At 37.5% G+C, this 18,540-nt stretch overlaps 1 protein-coding gene across 4 annotated transcripts in view; it reads left to right on the plus strand.

The window, feature by feature from the left end:
- The window catches only part of GSTCD (glutathione S-transferase C-terminal domain containing), a 59,206-nt gene that overhangs the window by 29,620 nt on the left and 11,046 nt on the right, over positions 1-18,540 (plus strand). For 2 of the 4 annotated variants that reach the window (XR_008206775.1, XM_052682942.1), the window contains exons 6-8: positions 12,598-12,713; positions 12,921-12,965; positions 14,646-14,774. Coding sequence is in view for 3 of the 4 variants with exons in the window: in XM_052682942.1 (XP_052538902.1) it covers positions 12,598-12,713; positions 12,921-12,965; positions 14,646-14,774 (290 nt within the window). In the remaining variant the exon portion in view is untranslated. Of the gene's footprint in view, positions 1-12,597; positions 12,714-12,920; positions 12,966-14,645; positions 14,775-16,184; positions 16,267-18,540 lie in introns of those variants that run through there. The other 2 variants (XM_052682945.1, XM_052682943.1) reach the window with 2 other exon arrangements.

An 18,540-nucleotide genomic window follows, 5' to 3' on the forward strand; every position in this document is an offset into this window, starting at 1 on the left:
TGTTGACAAGAGAGAGTGGGAAGATACTATAATAGATTTCCTCCTCTAAATTATTTAATATGTAGTTTCCATGCTGGAGATAAGTTCATGGATGACTTTACTGTTTACTTACAAGGCCTTAAATACAGCGATAGTTTAGACGTTGTCTGTTTACTGTACAAAGTTAAGCTGAGAGCACTGTTTGTCCAGCAGCCAGCTGCTCAGTTGCTATGTAAGTGCCAAATGAGTCATGTCTTTGTTTCCTAAGGCTCTTTAAATGTAAGGCCTAGGGGATTTTAGTAGGCTACTGGGCTCGTACCCGCTGTTTCATTAACTTTTTTTCCATTTAAATTATGCTTTCTGTTTCAAAGGTGGTTGAAGGGATTTATGCATTATTCCCGACTATTTGCTTTCATAAGCTAGAAAGAATAATACAGAAGGCCACCCTGCAAAAAGCAGCTTACTGCACAAGTAAAAGGAGGTTTTCTTGTTATTAGAATCATTGGTTGGGCAGGAAATGCCTACTGCAAATATTCTTTGCCTTGGAAGCTCAAGTTTTGCTGCTACTTTCAGATTTTAGGAAAGTGAATTAACCTGTGACAATGCTTGCAAGCTGGAGTTACATTTATTCCTTAATAATATCAGTAGGGAAAAACTATTTTTGTTCCTTTTTCAGTGGCATTATATTTGTATTACAGGACTGTATACCTGCTCAGCTTTTCCAGTGGTGTTTCTTTACAGGGATTTTACTTTGGATCTTACAGTTGGTCATCTGGAGTTAATTTTTTTCTACCTTTGGGGAGCTGAAGATGGGTTGAATTGATAGACCCATGTTGTCTCTGTTTAACTGGCATTTTGCATGTGCTCTGTGCTAATGTTTGCACTATACAGTGTAAGCCACTTCTTCTGTCTTATTAGAGAGGTTTTTTTCCTTGCTGTTTGTCCTTCTAAAATGCACTGAATTTTATTATATTCTTTTAAATTTGATGCAAAATGTTACTGTCTGCAAGTTTCATGTTGTCACTAATGAACTTGTTGTTTAGCCAAGTGGTCTGGATTTGTGTAGTTGTGGAGATGCAATACAGAACTCTGCAAAAGGAGAGCCAACAGTTCTGAAGTAATGTGCTGATTCTGATCCAGATTGGTTACCCAGAGTACCATTAAAATATCAAAAGACTAACAGTGTTTTGCTGTACTATGCTACTTGCAAAATTGCACTGCTGGCATTTAGTGACAGTAATTAATGATGTCTATGGGGCTGGCATCTCTATCTGCTTTTGGCTTACTCATTTGTGTTCATCATATGAGAAAGCAGTGAAGTGAAAAGACTGTGGAAAGAAATTCAAATCGTAATGCTAATGGTCAGCATTTACAGACTGGTAACCTGGCTAAAGCAGATGCAGCTGTTAGACATCAGATATTCGAAGTGCGCTTACCCAAATCTGATGATCCACTTTAGAAGTGTGTAGAAAGCATACTAGCTAGCTAGGTAGTCAAAGGATTTAATTGAGTTTATTGTGTAACCTGATGTTCATTTAGATTTTTTCCCAAAATTTGACTAAGAAAATGAATTTAAAAATAAATGTGAGGAAAGGAAAGAAAATAGATGAGTGGTCAAACAGTTAATATTTCTGAATTAAAACCTTATGATGCAGTATTCTAATTCCTATATTTCCTATGAACTCTTGAATGTTTTTTTTAGCCTTTTTAACTAACATAAACCACATGAATACCAGAGGCATTCATTTTATGCAGTAAAATGGATTGAATTTAGTAAAATTTTCATAAATTCCAGGTTTATACAGCATCAAGCTTCAAGTGCCATGATAATTACAGTGTAGATAAGACAGTGCAGAAATACACATTTGACCTTTCCTCATGTAACTAAAATGGCTTTGTTTAAGATGCAGATCCAGTCATCTTGAAATGATGTTGTTACTTGTTTATTAAAATGTCAATGAATTAGAAGTTGGTCATCAAACCCTTTGCAGCTTAGGAAGTTCTTTTTTATCAGGATAAGTGTTTTGGAGGGATTCCTGCAGACATTAACCTTGTACAGTAAACAGCCATGATGGTGAAGTTAAGCTGAAACTAATGCTTTCTGTTCAACAGCCGTCTGTTCAGAAGAGCTTGCTGCATAGAGGCCAAATGAATCATGTCTGTTTTCTAAACCAGTTTTTTCCTGTTTCTGATTTATTAATGCAGGCTCTCTCTTAATGACAGGCAAATCAGAGAAAAGAGTGTTCCAGATACTTAATTATTATTATTTGCTTTTTGCTTATTTAGAAGTTGTGCTGGTAATTGGTGAGACAAAGCATATTCAAGTTGTGGGTAGGTCTGCACTTCATCAACTTGTGATTCACTACTCCTTAAATGGCACAATCGTTTTGTCCTTACTTTTTCTTCCTCAATCTGTTTGAGATATTGAACACAAGGAGCTCAGAAAGGGAAATCCACTGTGTTCCTGCCTGCCTTATGGATAGGCTGCTGCTTAACATGTAAGAGTTGGTTCCCTGGAGGTAAGGTCCTCTGCTTAAGAGCTGTGAGGGTGGGTGGCAGGTGGGGGCTTCTGGCCTTTGTTCTGACCTTAACCAGGCTGTTTCTGGGTCTTGCTGGGGAAGGAGGTCTCCTGTTTCTACGAGAGGCATCCTTTCTTAGCCCCTGGTGAGCACTGAATTCAGTGGGAATTAGCCATCCTTCTGTTGCTGATGATGTTGCTGGTATTTAATATGATATTGTGTATTGGTAAAACAGCACTCCTTTTAAGTTTAGAGACCTTTTTCCACTCTTAAGCACAGCAGAGATTGTTCTTCCCTTTCCTTTATTCTCCCCTGAAAGATGAAGGCTTGTATTGATATATTTTCCTCCTTGTCACATTTCTTAAGCAAATACCTTGCTGTAAGGAATAAGTGAATGTAGACACAAGGAGTGGAAAGTAAAGGCAAAAGGGCTGACTGCTGAGGGGCACTAAAGTAATGGAAAAGAAAAAGGAGCAAGAGAGGAGGTGCAGTGATGGCAGGAGAAATGTGTCAACAAGAGGTACTGCTGGTACTGCAGGTCAGTTTAAGATACTTGAGAAAGTGAAGGGTTAAGGAAACAAAAGCTTAGAAAGACTGATAAGGGGAAACCATTTCCTGGGAGTGACACTCAGAAACGTACAATGGAAAAAGGGAAAAAGTGGAATTTTAAGTATGAGAAGAGCAAATAGAACAAACACAAGAGGTGTAGTTAGTTCTAGTAACTGAATGTTAAATGCTGCATGTAAAATGCATAGAATTGACACACAGATAATGGTTTCACTGTTTATTCCTGTTACTGTTGGTTTATATTTTAATCATCAAAACATTTGACTTCAGCTTCAGATTTTGCTGCTGTCAAGCATAACATTGGATAGCTTTGTAACTTGTGCTGCATAAAAGTAAGGACTTCTTAAAATAAAACAACAAAGTGACCAAAAAAACATCAGCAAAGTGTCTTTTAATCTACTGTTTGCACTCATAGGGGCAGTAGCTGGGTAATCTGCTTGCTTCCTAATGTTGCCATTTCTGTTAGTGGCAACTCAAAAATGAAGGTGAGAGAAGTGGTTTCATACAAGACTGTGGGAAGCTGCTATTGCGTAAATCACCTTTGGCTTTCCTCAGAAGCAGCTGTTAAGTTATGGGTTGTACAAATTCACAGGATAGTACTTAAGTGGCTACTCCTTGTACTAACCTCCTTGTGTACTAACCATGCTGCTCTTCGTATTGCTGAAGGCAATGATCTGCTGTTAACAGAGCTACCAAGGCGATCTGATAATGTCAAAGTATAATATTTTCTTAATATTTCCAGTCAAGATGATACCAAATTCTTGAATGTTTTTTTCCTTGAGTGAAAAATTACACAGCACTGTTTCTATACACTCGTGAGATGTTAGTCTACATATAAGAACAGAGAAAGAAAAATTGAAATGTATTCATTATTAAGTTAACTAAACAGAGTGGATTCACCTGAGTTGGAAGGAAAGCATGCAGTTTATAAATTGCTAGGTAGTGTGTAATTACTGCACGTGTTTTGTATACTTAAAGATGCATTTCACCATTAAGTATGAGACTCTTGGAAGCATACCTTCTAGCAAATACATCCTTTTTGCAAAATTGGCAACTCCTGTAATGCAGAATGTTCAGCCTGTGGTTGACTCTAAAAAAGGAAGGAGCAGTTGAGTGTGCTGCTTGTAAAAGATTGGCAACTTCTTGTTAGTTTTTCTTACTATAGGTTGCTTTACACCACAGGCTTTGAATTTTTTCCTCAAAAGGAAGAAATAATTAAGGGTTTAAGAACGAGGCTGACCAACTGAAGAGCTGGGCAATTTTCAGTGTTGCTTTTGATTAGTTTTATCACAGGCTGGTAACATTTACTTGCTTTGAGTAAACAATTGAAGTGCATTTTAAATGTGAACATCTTGTAGCTATGAAGCAAATTTCAAATATTTTCCTTTTTATTTTTAAACAAAAATTAGCACATCTATCTTAAGTACATGTGTACTTTTTTCACTGTTGGTTACTTCTATTTGCTTGAATATTTTCCTATTGTTTATGGGTCTTTCTTTAAAAGTTTTTTTTTTTTTTCATAGAACATAAGCTGATTTAAAAACGAATACCATTTTCCATATTAAAAGAAGAAAGTGCTGTGGAGGGATTATGATTATATTAGAACTATTGTTAAGTATAAAAGAGTGTGCTCAATTTAGAGTAACCACTGCACACTGAACTTTGTGGATTATGTGGTTAATTTTTACAGTCTTGGTTGTAAGATCCTATAAAACTTAGGCAAGGGAGAAGGGAGATGGGCGTGATCTTGATATGAAAGGTTTTCTTCTAACCATACTTTCGTAGATGTAAACTTGAAATTCTTACAAATCCATCTGCCATCTTGTTTGCTCTGGCATCCCCTATGAGCAAGGTATTTGCTGCCTGTACCTATCTTAGACTCATCACCTATATGGGGTTGGATGGGACCTCACAACCTTACCTGGTTGTGTAATCCAGCAAGATCAGTTTTGGCACAGAAGGTGAATGAAGGTAGGGGAGAAAGATGAAGGAGAAAAGAGAGAAGAGCGTAGGAGAAGCAGCTGACAGAGGAAAGAAAGTAAAGAGAAAAAGAAGTAGGGGAAGGGTGAATGTCATATCTTTTCTCACAGTTCTGTGATGGCACAGTGTTTGGCATCTTTCTTAAAATCCCTTGATTGTATAATATTGTCTGCTTTCATTTTTAGAATTATAATTCCATGGCCCCTGGGATTCTGGAAAAAATAGCTCTAAAATGTGATTCTCGAGGCTTCAGAATGAGTAAATGGATGAATGGAGCATATGATCAGTTGGCTTAAGTGTACAGAAGTTCACAGTTTCAAAACTAACCTCTTTTTAAAAACTAACCCCTTTAGAAGAGGGGCTGATACGTAATTTTTCTAAACCACGTTTTTAGCAATATTGTGATATGGAAAAAATCAGAAGTAAGCATGGTTCTAACCAATAGATGCTCACTAATTTGAATACATGTAAAGGCTTCAGAATCTAGTATAAAATACATAGTTCAGAAGGTACAAATCATGAATTAGGTCTTTGAAAACAATGTTAGCTATTTGTGTCTGGATTGCTTTTTGGTGAAGATTTAGAACGTAAATTTTTTACAAATTAGCAAAAAAAAAAACAACCCAACAAAACAAAGAAAAAGCCCATGTGGAACAATCTAAGCTTTTATAAGTAGAACATAGTTGTATTCACTCAGAGGCAACCCAGCGTTAATTTTCATTTCTTTTCAAGGGCTGATCTGTTGATCATTTTTTTAAAGAAAAGATGGCATTCTCACGATGTTTAACTCCTTCTAATATAAAAAGGGAAGCAGGCTAAATTCCTACTTAAGTTGTCAAAGGACAGTTTTCATATCTGTCTGACCTTTTTAAACTATACTAAGATAGTGTATGTGAGATAAAACTATATTTTTATGCCTAAAATGATAAAACCATTTTGCAAAGCTTGCCTTAATAAAGAACAGATCGGTTAGTAAGACAGGAGGAAGGGACTCCTACCTAAAAACCAATAGAATGTTCTTGTGGAGTTCACTTGCCTTTCCTGTTCTTTTTTTGTTATTGCCCTATAATTTAAACATTACATAAACCATGGTTTTTTGCATTCTGTTCTCATACTTCCTTGACTGTAGCTAAAATTTCACCACATTCAATCATAAAAGCCTTTATATAGTGGAAAAATGGTGAATACTTTGTGATTGTAATTTCTGGCCTTGTATATTGACTGAAAACTCATTCTATACATTCTTCAGGATAGTATATAGTCTTTATTGGTGCTGTTTGACTTTAGGGATGTTCTTGCTTGTCTAGTTGTTTAAGACTGTTTGTTTGTTTTTACAGAGAACACTAAGGCCCTTATTCCACTCCTATGCACTTTAGTAAGTTCTTGAATGCTGTTAGCTTTTCAAGACTTGCCAGGTACATTCAAGTGTGTGAAGTATGGTCCTTGCAGGATGAAGGCTGGTGTGTTCTAAACTGCACTGCACTCCCTACAATGAATACTGGCCCTTGTCAGTCCATCTGTGATATGTAGCCTCATCTTTATCAGGGGTGAATGCAAAAGAAAAAGACAGCTTCCTTCAAAACTGGATTCTTGTTGTGATGCTAAGCTAAGCAAGTTGTGTTGGAATAGCTAGGGCAAAAATTAACAATAGAAATATCTGATGATCTGATAGGAAAAGGTGAATGGACAGCATGCTGAGACTAATAATAGTTGTCTTCCTTTACTAAAGATTGCTGCTTTTAGGAATGCATGAAGCTGTAGAATTAGCAAATGTACATCTTTTAATAAGTGTCAGCATGTCCTGTTACCTACAAGTAAAGGCATTGCAGCTCTTAAGGGGTGTTTCCAAACTTCATAGATCCAGAAGATGTTCTGATAAACATCCATTCAGGGGACAAAAGAAAAAAAAAAACACCTTCCTGATAACTGACTGCTGATTCCTTCTGTTGATAATAACCCACTCCAGGTAGTAGGATATCTTTCTATCTGCTTGAAACAGGCATATTGTAGAATGAGCTGTTTTAGAAAAACCTTAACAGCAAAAATAGAGGAAAATGAGGTTTTCCTCCATTGCAACCTGATCTGTAAAACATTGTTTTCCCTGGACCATTTTGTTCATAGTTTATTTTTCCAAGAGTTAATGGAGAGAGTTGAAAAATGGAGGTGAGTTATGGAAAACAGTAACAAAAAAGCTGCTTGTTAGTGAATATTGTGAGTTCTTATTATTTACTCACTCTCTGTTTTTCTCATACATGTGATTTAAAGAAACAAATAAACAAACAAAACCTCCTAGGATGTTCCCTGATAGTATCAATACATTAAAATTCTGGTACAGAAGGAAATGAGTAATCGGAGCCAGATTTTTCAGTTGTGGTTTGTTTGTTTTAATTTTTATTATTTGGCCCTACTCAGTTACTTTTGAAATTAAATCAGTGGGAAAACTGATTTAAGAGGAAATCAAGTTCACCAATGCAGGAAGTCCACGCTGAAAAAGCACGAGACACTGGAATACTTCTAGTGTACCTGCATTAACTTGTATTTCCTTAAAATAAAATAAATATACCTAATGCGGGGTAAGAGAGACCAGAATAACAATTTCCAAATGTTTAAATTTGGAAGAATAAATGAGTCGATACTAACCACAAGCTACCTGACTGAGCACACGCCTTAGTCTTTAAATAACTAAGATGATTGAAATATGGTAGGAGGCACTGAATGGTGGTGGAGGGAGGTGGTGGGAGTCGCTGTCCCTGGCAGTGTCAAGAGGTGTCTGGATGAGGAGCTACGAGATATGGTTTAGTGCTTGTGTAGCAATGGAAATGGGAGGACGGTTGGACTTAGATGATCTTGTAGGTCCTTTCCAGCCTGTGATTCTATGGTAGAATGAGCTCCTGTATCTCTGGCAATTAAAGAAATAGTGATAACTTATCTTGAGTCATCTACGTAGAGGAGTTAAGAAGCAGGTGATTGCTCATCATGAATGCTATGAAACTTACGCTTTACTAACATGTTATATTGCAGATTTTACAACAAGAATTTTTATAACTCAGCTACAAGCTTCTTTTGACTGTACTGTAGGATTCTTTTAACATTAGCTCCAGAATTAGAGAAAAGGATGCCTTATGTTATGCGTTGGCGATTAAAAATAAATAAAAAATAAATTGTATTCCCCAAAATAGTAGTAGAGACAAAGGAGATTGATTTGTTGCTTCGTTGGTGGGGCTGTTACCATTTCAGAAGTCAGTTCAGTTCCCATCAACTCGTATAACTGCATGTTTTTGTTGTGATGTTTCAAAAATAGGGGTGTTTTTTCTTTTTTTCCTGATGATTATTTTTCCTGGCCTTCTGAATGTGAATTTGATTTTCGAGCCTTTGTACGCTTCTGGAAATTGGACAACCAAGGAAAATATTCTCATTATAATGTAAATGATCATTAAATACCTATTTTGAAATTCTGTGAAGCTGCTCTCAATTAAATGTTTCTATTTACTTTTCAGCGACAGTGATTTGGAAAATTCACCTATTGTGTAAATAGATTTTGCTGGATTGCTGGATTATTGAAGGGAACTGATGCGGTGGAGAACAAAAGCAGTGGGACTTTTTCTTTGAGAATACATCTGATGTTTTCTTTGTTACAGTCAAGTTAGTTATTGCCTTTGCTAATTATATTTCTTGCAAGATTTGCAGAGTTCTTTTTAATAAGGCGTTCTTATTTCTGGCTAGTAAGAATGTTCCTTTATAAATGTTAGCTGAGCTGGCATTCTTCATCAAACATCATCATGTTTGAATTCAGCTTTTTCTAGGAGTTGTATGGAAACCACTTTTTGGGTGTATTAACCTGACAAGTATGGTACATAAGAAGTAAAATAAATAAAAAATAATAAGAGTGATGAGAAAGCCCAGGAAGCTCCCTCAAACCAGACAAGCAAACAACCTCTTGGCCCCAAACTGAACTAAAAATAATGTAGCAGGAGATGCCCTTTACCTTGATGGTGGTATGAGGTGATATGGGAACCAAGTATAAAGAAGCAATTAGAATATGCTGAAATGTCAAAAGAAACCACCAGAAGAAAAATAGCCTTGGTTTCAGAAAATCTTTCTTGGATTAGCATAAAAAAATTGAAATGTCTCTCATGGCTTTTGATTGATAGTTGCTGAGTCTTTTTGTGTAATTAAGATCACATCTCCTTAATCAATACAGCAGTACATCTGCTCTATCCTCATCTCAGTGAGAGGCAGCCTTTCACATTATCATTTGGTTAGCTGAGGATTATGGGAAACCTAATTAAAGATAACATGCTAAAACAGATGTATGTAACAGTAAAAATAGTAGAAAGTATGCATTGTGAGCTTGTGTCCTTGTTTTGGTAGCTGCTTGCTACATTACGCTGACCTCAAGATGAAGTAAGGATAGGGCCTTACAGGTTGTGTTTGGATTTTGCTGCAGGAAACTTTAATGGCTTTTCAAGTTTTACTTACGAAATTCTGAAGTATCATTTGAGGGCTGATGGATTATATGAACTTGAGCCCTGACAAAAGATGACACAGAAATAGAGGGGTACTTGCTGGCTGAACAATTACATTTCTGTGTGCAAGAATGCAAAAGCTGTAAGTGCCATAGAGAGTTTAAAGTCCTGCTTGACAAGGACTGAATTAGCAGTAATGTTAGATTTACGAATTCAAATTAAATATTTTCATTTCAGTCGTTAATCAGAAATGAAAATAAATCTAAGACTGTCTGGCAATATGTCAGCTGAGTTCTTGTGACAGGAACAAAGCACTTCTTAATGGTTTTTCAGTGTATTGTAGGAAAAGGTCACGTTCTTCAAGGTTTTGCCTTGTCAGGATGAACTATCAAGGTACCATATCTCATTATTCTTGAAAACAGTGATTAGCATTATTTATCATGACAAGAGTTGAGAAATGCACAGCGAGATGTTGTGTTTTTAGACATAGAAGCTGTAGTTGAATTTAATGCCTGTTTTCTGTAGCGAAGGATAAACACACACACCGTGCAAACATTCCCTAAAGGCTATGTTATGGCTCACTCACTTTCTGTAATTCTAGCTACTGCACATCAGATACAGAGGTAGACAAAAGACCTATTGATTTGAGCTTGGTTTTCTCTCTTTTAAGGGAGTATGTGCTACTTATTTTCTGCACAGTAAGGATTAAACCTTATTGGTAATTATGAAGAGCTGCATTTTAGAGAGTTTTTAAAGGCTATTAAAAGACGTTTTTGAAAGTATTTTGTATTAACTTACTAATAAGCTGGTTGTCTAACTGAAGATTAAATAGTGGATCTGTTGCTGATGAAAGCTGCTAGCTTTTGTTTTGATTTTAGTGAGTAGGATCTGTTTTGCTGACTGCACAGAATGAGAATTTGGTGGGTTTTTCAGTAGGTATACTTGATACTGATAAATCCCTGACATGTCAGAAAAACCTTAGAGTTGGGGAATAAAAACAGAGAATTTGGGGAAGGCAATTAAGGGCATTTTTGTGCAGGGATCTGTGTGCTGTTTGGTGCTTGGCAGGTGTGGTCTATCTTTCTATCTGGCACAACAAAACAGAACAGTTGTGCTAATGTGTGCTGAGAGGTGGGATTAATAACAAAATTGTCTGCCTGGTCACTCTCAAAATTAAGAAGATTTAAAGTTGAAAGCAGGTATAAGACCACAATACAAAAGTTGCCAGGGAACAATGTGGTTACAAAGAACCCCATTAAATGAATTGCAGAGATGACTTGAGTTCAGAGTTGAATTCTGAGAGCTTTCCACCAAGTAGATTTGCATTTTTATATCGTGAATGAGCTTTAAGTACTTGCATTACTTCTTTTTACCAAATAGAAAGAAAGAAAATTTGTGAAGGTCAAACTTAGTGGTGTGTGGTAAATACTAAAGATAATGCTTGTGAGAACAAATGCTTGTTAAAATCAGTTCAACGTATATGAAGGGGGAAGAGGGAAGGCTAGCTGGCCCTAAATGCAGAGCTGTCACAGCAGGGCTGCTATCGGCGCCCTCAAAGAGCTGCGGTTTACCAAACTGAGGTGCTATGGTGTGTTTGTAGCCAAACAAGTGTTCTGTGCGGAGGACTTCTAGTGGGGTTCTAAAGAAGCTGGATGTGCTGGGAAGTCTGGGCTTGTTTGACTGCTTGTTTGCTTATCAGGTGAAGGAATTCAAATAATCCAGTTTCTTGCTGCCTCCATATAAAGAATCTGGTCAGTGCTTTTGGTTTTAGAGCAGCAACTATTTTTAATAAGTACTCTATGAGATGGAATTGAAATTAAAACAAAGACCATAAGATCTGTTGATTGATGAAGATAAACCCAAGTAATAGCCTATGTTATCTAGATAGAAGTTCTTGTTAAATGTGCTCTCTTTATCACAGTTACTTTTCATATATGTGAGATACAGAAGACAAGTATAAATAGTATTTTTTTCTCTTTCCATTGTTGGAGGCTGTTGAAGCAATAGGGATCACTGTATTAGCTAAGAACCAATATATTACCGTTTACTGCATGTGCCTGACAGTAGCTACTTTTAAAAATTAAATCCATTCAGATTGTGTGTGCATGTATGTGCAAGCACGCATATATATGCACATAGTGTGGTTTTTTAGGTACAGCATTTTGTGTGCATATTAACATCGCAGTATCTGCCTGTAACAAATGATAGGTTCAACCTCACAAACTGGATTTCTTGCTTAGGTATGCTAACAGCCCTTGATGTTGCAGGTGCTGAAATGCTGCTGCTTCCACTGGATTCGTTTAAAATTGGAGGTGTTTCAGGAAGAGATGTTAAAATTGAAGGCAGGCATAATTCTTGTGGGTGATTGGCATTTGAGGAATTACAATTTACAATACAGTCTGTAATAAAGATTTTCTAAGCTTTTGCTCTCAAACAAAATAAATGGTTAGTTAAAATGTTATTATTTCGCATGATGCGATAAAGGTTTCCTATCCACATTCCTTACATACCTTCTTTTCAAACATTCTTGTTGTATTTTCTGGACTCATGGTTATAGCATAATTTGAAATGTAATGATGGTTTTGATTCTGTAAAATATACTATTTTGTGATGACGAAAGAGAAGGATGTAATATTTTCTAATAGATGTTGGAGGCTGTATCCAATCTCTTAATATCAATTAAGCAGTGGCATACATTTTAGTATCACAGTGCAGTAATTACTTAAGTACAACCTTTTAAAACAAGATGCATAAGGATATTGTATGTGTTTGTTTTGGCTGCAAATACTGTTAATAGGTTTGAGCCTGATTAATTTGGCGGTTTGGTTATTATCAGGCTAAAGCTTATTCTCACATGTTCCTAAGGATACATTAACAGCACCAGCTGTAAGGTTTTGTGAAGGCAGAAAGCTCTATGGAATATTTGTAAATTTAGCTGAAAGTGGATTTGGATGCCCAAGGGTTTTAGACATTTTTTAGTTTCAGCCATAAATTTCAGATACCTGTGCTTTGCTGTTACCCATCTGAAGTAACCTATGTTGAGAAGTGCTCCTCACTGTTCAGACGTCTTTCTCTGTTATCCTCAGGAAAGATGTCTAGAGATCGAGCTCTGAGGAAACAACAGCAGTTGAATAACTTGGTAGCAGCAGTGAAAAAGCTTGCTAAGCCTGGAGATGTGATTGTGGATTTCTGCAGTGGAGGGGTAAGGTATATTTTCCTCACGTGTTGCAATTTCTTTTGGTTTTCATCTTTGCAGCTGTACGTAGATGCTGCTGCAAAGTGAAGTAAATATGCTGAAATTTTAACTGCTTTTGGGTGTTCTATCAGTTGTTAGGGGATACTCAGCATGAGATGACGCACCAACATTGAAAAGTGACTCAAATTTTACTGTTTGTTTTTCTTTTCACAGGGTCATGTTGGAATTGTTCTTGCTCACTTGATGCCATCATGTCAGGTAAGTTCTAAATAAAAAGTACAGATGGTATGAGCTTTTGTTCTCTAATATCATATTTAAAAACATGTGCAGCTAGGGAGAATGATCTTGAAGACAAAACTTACTTTTTAGGAAGGCGTATGCTCTACAAATATTTAATTAGTACCTGTACTTATCACATTGTATTAGTAGGGAGTAGCATAGGTGTTATCACCGAAAAGGAAAGTTTAGAAGTTCCTCTTCAGAAAAAGAGAAAAACAAACAAAAAAAACTAAATGTACTTCAAAGTACAAATATGTAATTGAATGTGCACTGAAAGAGCAAAATAACTAAATACAGTGTATGGATGATATTACTGCTTTCTAACAAAGCCCCTAAGCTTGTGTTGTAAAGTTTGTATGGAAATGAAGCCCTTGTAATGAGAGGAGTATCTGGCAATGCCTCTGCACCCCTTTTTTTTTTTTTTTTAACCTCAAGAAAGCCTAAGTGTGATATGATAGCACTGTTGCTACTAGAAATCTTACAGAGGTTATTATTTCATTTGTGTACTTGTATACACGTGCTATGCTCAGTCTGCAGTGAATTCTGCTCAATCAAGGAAGTGATTGAAAAGGGTTTTTTCTTAGCTTTCTTCTTGCAACTTTTGTCTTTGTAGTGTTGTGTTGTAGAAATGAGGTCCAAAAGAAAAAATAAGATTTTTTTTTTTTTTCCAACACTGCTGAATTGGTGATGATTTCACTCTCTTCTTCAACTCTCTCATGGCTGGGGAAATCACTGTGAGATGAAATTCAGTGAAAGGACCGAGAGGCTGGCTTCCTCTTTAGCTGTGTTGCTAGGTGTGTTTCTGGGCATGGCTTGGTCAGGATATGCATTTACAGACTATGGCTGTGCACCAGCAAAAGAGATCCTGCAGGAAGTAGATGAAGAACTCCTCAGAGAACTCAAGGTTTCACTCACACCTCTCACTGAGTTGGCTGGTAGCAAGCAGCCTCATGAAATGACATAAAGTATAAAAACAGTTCCTTACATTACATATGCTTTGTTTTTCTCTTCTGTCTCATCCAGTTACTTTGTCTTGCCTTTAAAAAAAGAAATAATTTAGGGTATTTTAACCCTTCAGAGACAACCTTTTGAGTTTAAAGATTTTTCACTGCAGTTGAAGAGCAAAAAAAAATTGTTTGGAAACATTTGCCTTAGAGGTCATGATCTGTCATTGACGTGTACCTATCAAATTCTTTTCACTGACCAGGAGGAAAGTGGCTCTTCACTTTCATAACAAACATGATGCCAAAGTCAAGAAGCCAGCAGTAGAGCTGAGCCATCCAGTCTTGCTGATGTGACCCAGACTTTCACAAAACATAACTTTGGGAAAACAAAACAAAAACAAACAAACAAAAAAAACCAAAAAACCTTTATGGCAGAGATTTGAAACATGCAAATTCCTAATATAACTGCAAGTATGTGAGGTGTGTGCCTGGGGAAAGGAAGTTCTAGTTGGAGGGAAATGTAAAAATATTTGCTAACTGATTGATATTGGTAGATCTTTGATGCCTTTCATTATGTCACCTGCTAATATTCTGTAGATCTTACAAATAGAGGAGTTTTCTCAACTAAACAACGAAGTTTTGTGCATGTTAGTAATGTTGCTCTTTGATTTTTCAGTATTATTTTGTCTTACTGTGTTGTATGTGTGAAACCTAGGTGGTGCTCATAGAAAATAAGGAGTTGTCTCTGATGCGTGCTAAAGACAGAAGTGATGAACTAGGTTTAAACAACATTTCATTTATTCAAGCAAACTTGGACTATTTTAATGGCACTTTTAACATTGGGGTAAGTGTTTATAGCTTTTCAACTTCAGAACATTAATTTCAATATCTGATTAACTGTTCTTAAAACAATTACAATATTTGAGACAAGAAAATTTTATATTCGTACGAACAATTATTTCTGATGCCGTGAGAAGAATCCTTGCTATTTAGCAGAAGAATCCTTTTAACCTAAGTTAGGGTGGGTTTGTATTAATTATTTGTTGCAAACTGACATCACTTTGGTCATTATGAGTGAAGAAGGAAGAGTCTGCTCCAGTCAAATACAAAAATGAGCACTGCTGGAACGTGTTGAAAAATAGTGTGGCACATTTTTGGTTTAATCACATGATTTTGAAATAAGCAGCTTGCTGATGAGATAATTTGGAGAGGATTTTGAAGGCAGAAGGAAAAGACTGCTCGTGGTCAGAATAAGCCTGGGTACGGTAAAGTGAGATCTGAAATGTAGAAAGGAGAAAAGCAGTTAAGATGAAACAAACTCAGGATTTCACAATGCAAAACTGACAAGAAACCTTGTAGAGAAATGCCAATGGATTGGAGGGCTGGGTTGTCACCAATTGGATGAAGTTCAACAGGAGCAAATGGCAAATTCTGCACCTGGAGCGAGGCAGCCCTGGCTGCATGTGCAGAGGGACAAGAGGCTGGAGAGCAACCCTATGGAAAGGGACCTGGGGAAGTTCTTGCTGATGGCAAGTTGCACACTGCTGACTCGCATTCATAGGTGGCCTAAAAGACAAGCAGTACCCTGGGATGCATCAGGCTTGGTACTGCCACTCAGTGAGGAAAGGGACTGTCCTTCTCTGCTCTCACTTAGAGCACTGGGTGCAGATTTGCGCACTGCAGTGGAAGAAAAACATCAAGCTATCAAGAAGTGTCCAAAGAAGGGCTATGAAAATGGTGAAGGGTCTAGAGGATGAAATGTATGAGGACCAGCTAAGGGGGGAGGCCTCATAGCAGCTGCAGCTCCTCACAGGGAGCAGGGGGGCAGTGCTGATATCTGCTTTCTGGTGGCAGTGACAGGACCTGAAGGAATGGCGTGGAGCTGTCAGGGTCATCAGGTTGGGTGTTAGGAAAAGGTTCTCCACCAGAGGGCGGTGGGCACGAAACAGGCTGTCCAGGGCAATCAGCATGGCCCCCAGCTGCTGTAATTCAAGGAGCATCTGGGCACCACTTTTAGACATAGGGCTTGGGTTTTTGAGTAGTCCTGTGTGGAACCAGGAGTTGGATTTATAGTCTTTCCTGAGTCTCTTCCACTCCAGGATATTTTGAGTCTAACTATCATGACAGGGAGAATGTTATACTAATGATGGTGTTATACTAATGGCTGTTTTTTGTGAAGCATATACTTGAGCTGTGTTCATAAATGTAGAATATCTCAGTTTTTTAAGACTTATAATGATCACTTCTGTTGCAGCCAGTGGGTGATATTTTGATTCACAGTGACTGTAAATAGAGACCTAGACAGGCTGAGCTGTTGGCCCAGATGAGCTTCATGAGGCTCATCAAAGCCAAGTGCAAGGTCAGTACCTGGGTTGTGGCAACCCTGCTGTCAATGCAAGCTGGGAAGTAAAAGGATGAAGCACAGCCCTGCTGAAAAGGACTTGGAGGAAATGGTGAACGGCAACTGGACATGAGCCAGCAGTGTGCCCTCACAGCCTGGAAAGCAAACTGTATCCTGGGTTGCATCAACAGAAGTGTGGCCAACAGAAGGTGATCCTGCCTCTCAGCTCTGCATTGTGAGACCTCACCTGGAGCACTGTATCTACATTGGGGTTGGGGGAGTCCTCATACAGGAGAGATGTGGACATGTTGGAGTGTCCAGAGGATGGCCACAGAAGTGACTCAAGGGATGGAACACCTCCCTGTGAGGACGAGCTGAGAGCTGGGGCTCCAGGAGGCGGCTTTTCAATATCTAAGGGGGGGGGGGGGGGGGGAGGCTATAAGAAGGAAGGTGACAGGCTCTTTAGCAGAATCTGTTGTGACAGGACAAGGGAAAATGGTTTCACACTGAAAGAGAGGAGATTGGACTTGAAGAAGTTTTTTACACTAAGGCTGGTGAGGCACTGGCACAATTTGCCCAGAGAGGCAGTGAATGCCCCATCTCTGGAGACAGCCAAGGTCAGGCTGGAGGAGCTCTGAGCTCCTGATGGGGCTGTAGGTGTCCCTGTTTATTGCAGGGCAGTTGGACCACATGGCCTTTAGGAATTCCTTCCAACTCAAAAGATTATATGATTTTATGATTTGAATACTGATTCAAAGTGTCTGCGTTAGACCCAGAAAGTAAATTCCTCTCCAGAATTCTAAAGTGGTAAAGTGTACGGCATAATGCTGTAAAGATTCCTCTCTTATGGTCTTGTTTTCTCTTAATGAATGGAATATGAACTTTTACAACAAGTTCTCATCTTTGGATGCAAGTCTGATTGTTCCTTAAACTATCCATCCAAGGGGCTTCTTCCACTACATCTTATAATGTTTAATGCTGAAGGTTCATGGCACATAAGTCCTCCAGATCTGTTGAACGATTTGTTTGTTTCTTCAAGAAAATGAAGCATAGTGCAGCAGAAGGGGGATAACAAATTATTTTAGCACAGTCTTTCCAACTGCAATTTTCCAATTGTCTACCTTTATTTTCTGTGTTATATTGTTGTTCAGATTTCATTAATAAATCAGAGATCAGTTTTTTAAAAAAAACAACACAATCTCATGAATAAATCAGTGATTGGTGAGAGTGAAATGTACAATAGATTGTCTGAGAAGTTTGCCTCCAGTTTTGTGGCCACGGGAGTTTTAGATCTTTTTCTGCTCTTTTTTAAGATTAATACTAAGTTAATCATCTGTGTGAAGTTTTTATTTAATAAAAGGATGTTATATTCTCTCAAATCTTGTGACAAGTTTAAATATTTAAATAGACGTCAGCAGAAAATCTTCTTTTCAAATTTTTCCAGGCCTGTGATTTCAGTGTACTTAGCTTGATTCTCTTGATTCTGTAGGCTCTTTGAGGAAACAAACCTGCAGCTTTCTCTTTTTGGAGACCTGAATCAATCTAAGTTATGGAATTAGTTTGTCTCATATAATGATTCATTCTTCTGCATGTGCTCACATTTTCTTTGCAGCTGTATGTAAGGGAGTAGCTGACTGCTTTTCTTAGCAGTAGCCCAAATGCTTGATGGTATCTTGGAAGTTGAATTATGTGAAGTTTAGCTACCTTTGAATCATTGTCACAAATGCTGGTCTGTTACACAAATAACAGTGTAATGATGCATAGATGTATACAAAGTTTGACAGGGTATCATTCCTAAACTGTTCTTGTAAAGGTGATCTCTCATAGTTAACAAAACTTAAAGACATGAAAAAAATCAACTTGACAGAAATCTTCATCTTGCTCCTTCTGGTATTCATTTAAAACATATGTATATGTATCTTTAGATAATATAAAATGAATAACTGCATTATTTGGCTATTTTCTTAAGTGTTATGTGTGAGGTGGTCAAAAGCAGGTTTAGAAGAATTTATCAAGCAATTCCCTTTTGCTCTATTGGATCATCAGGGAATAAATTCAGGTCAGTGGTCTCACACTGCGTTAAGTCAACTATTGTTCTCTTCAGAGGCTGCTTTCCTTTCTCCACAGGTGAATTTGTGACCAAAATGCATTATCTGCATTTGTCTGCGTTCTCTTTGTTTCAGGTAGCACGTTTGTTACATAGGATGTCCTAAAAGAAACTGCCTTGAATTTTATTTGTGATTTTTCTCTTGAGTAAGTTGATTCTGAG

Source organism: Tympanuchus pallidicinctus, unplaced genomic scaffold, assembly GCF_026119805.1.
Source record: "Tympanuchus pallidicinctus isolate F22 unplaced genomic scaffold, pur_lepc_1.0 scaffold2, whole genome shotgun sequence".
NCBI classification, from domain to species: Eukaryota; Metazoa; Chordata; class Aves; order Galliformes; family Phasianidae; genus Tympanuchus; species Tympanuchus pallidicinctus.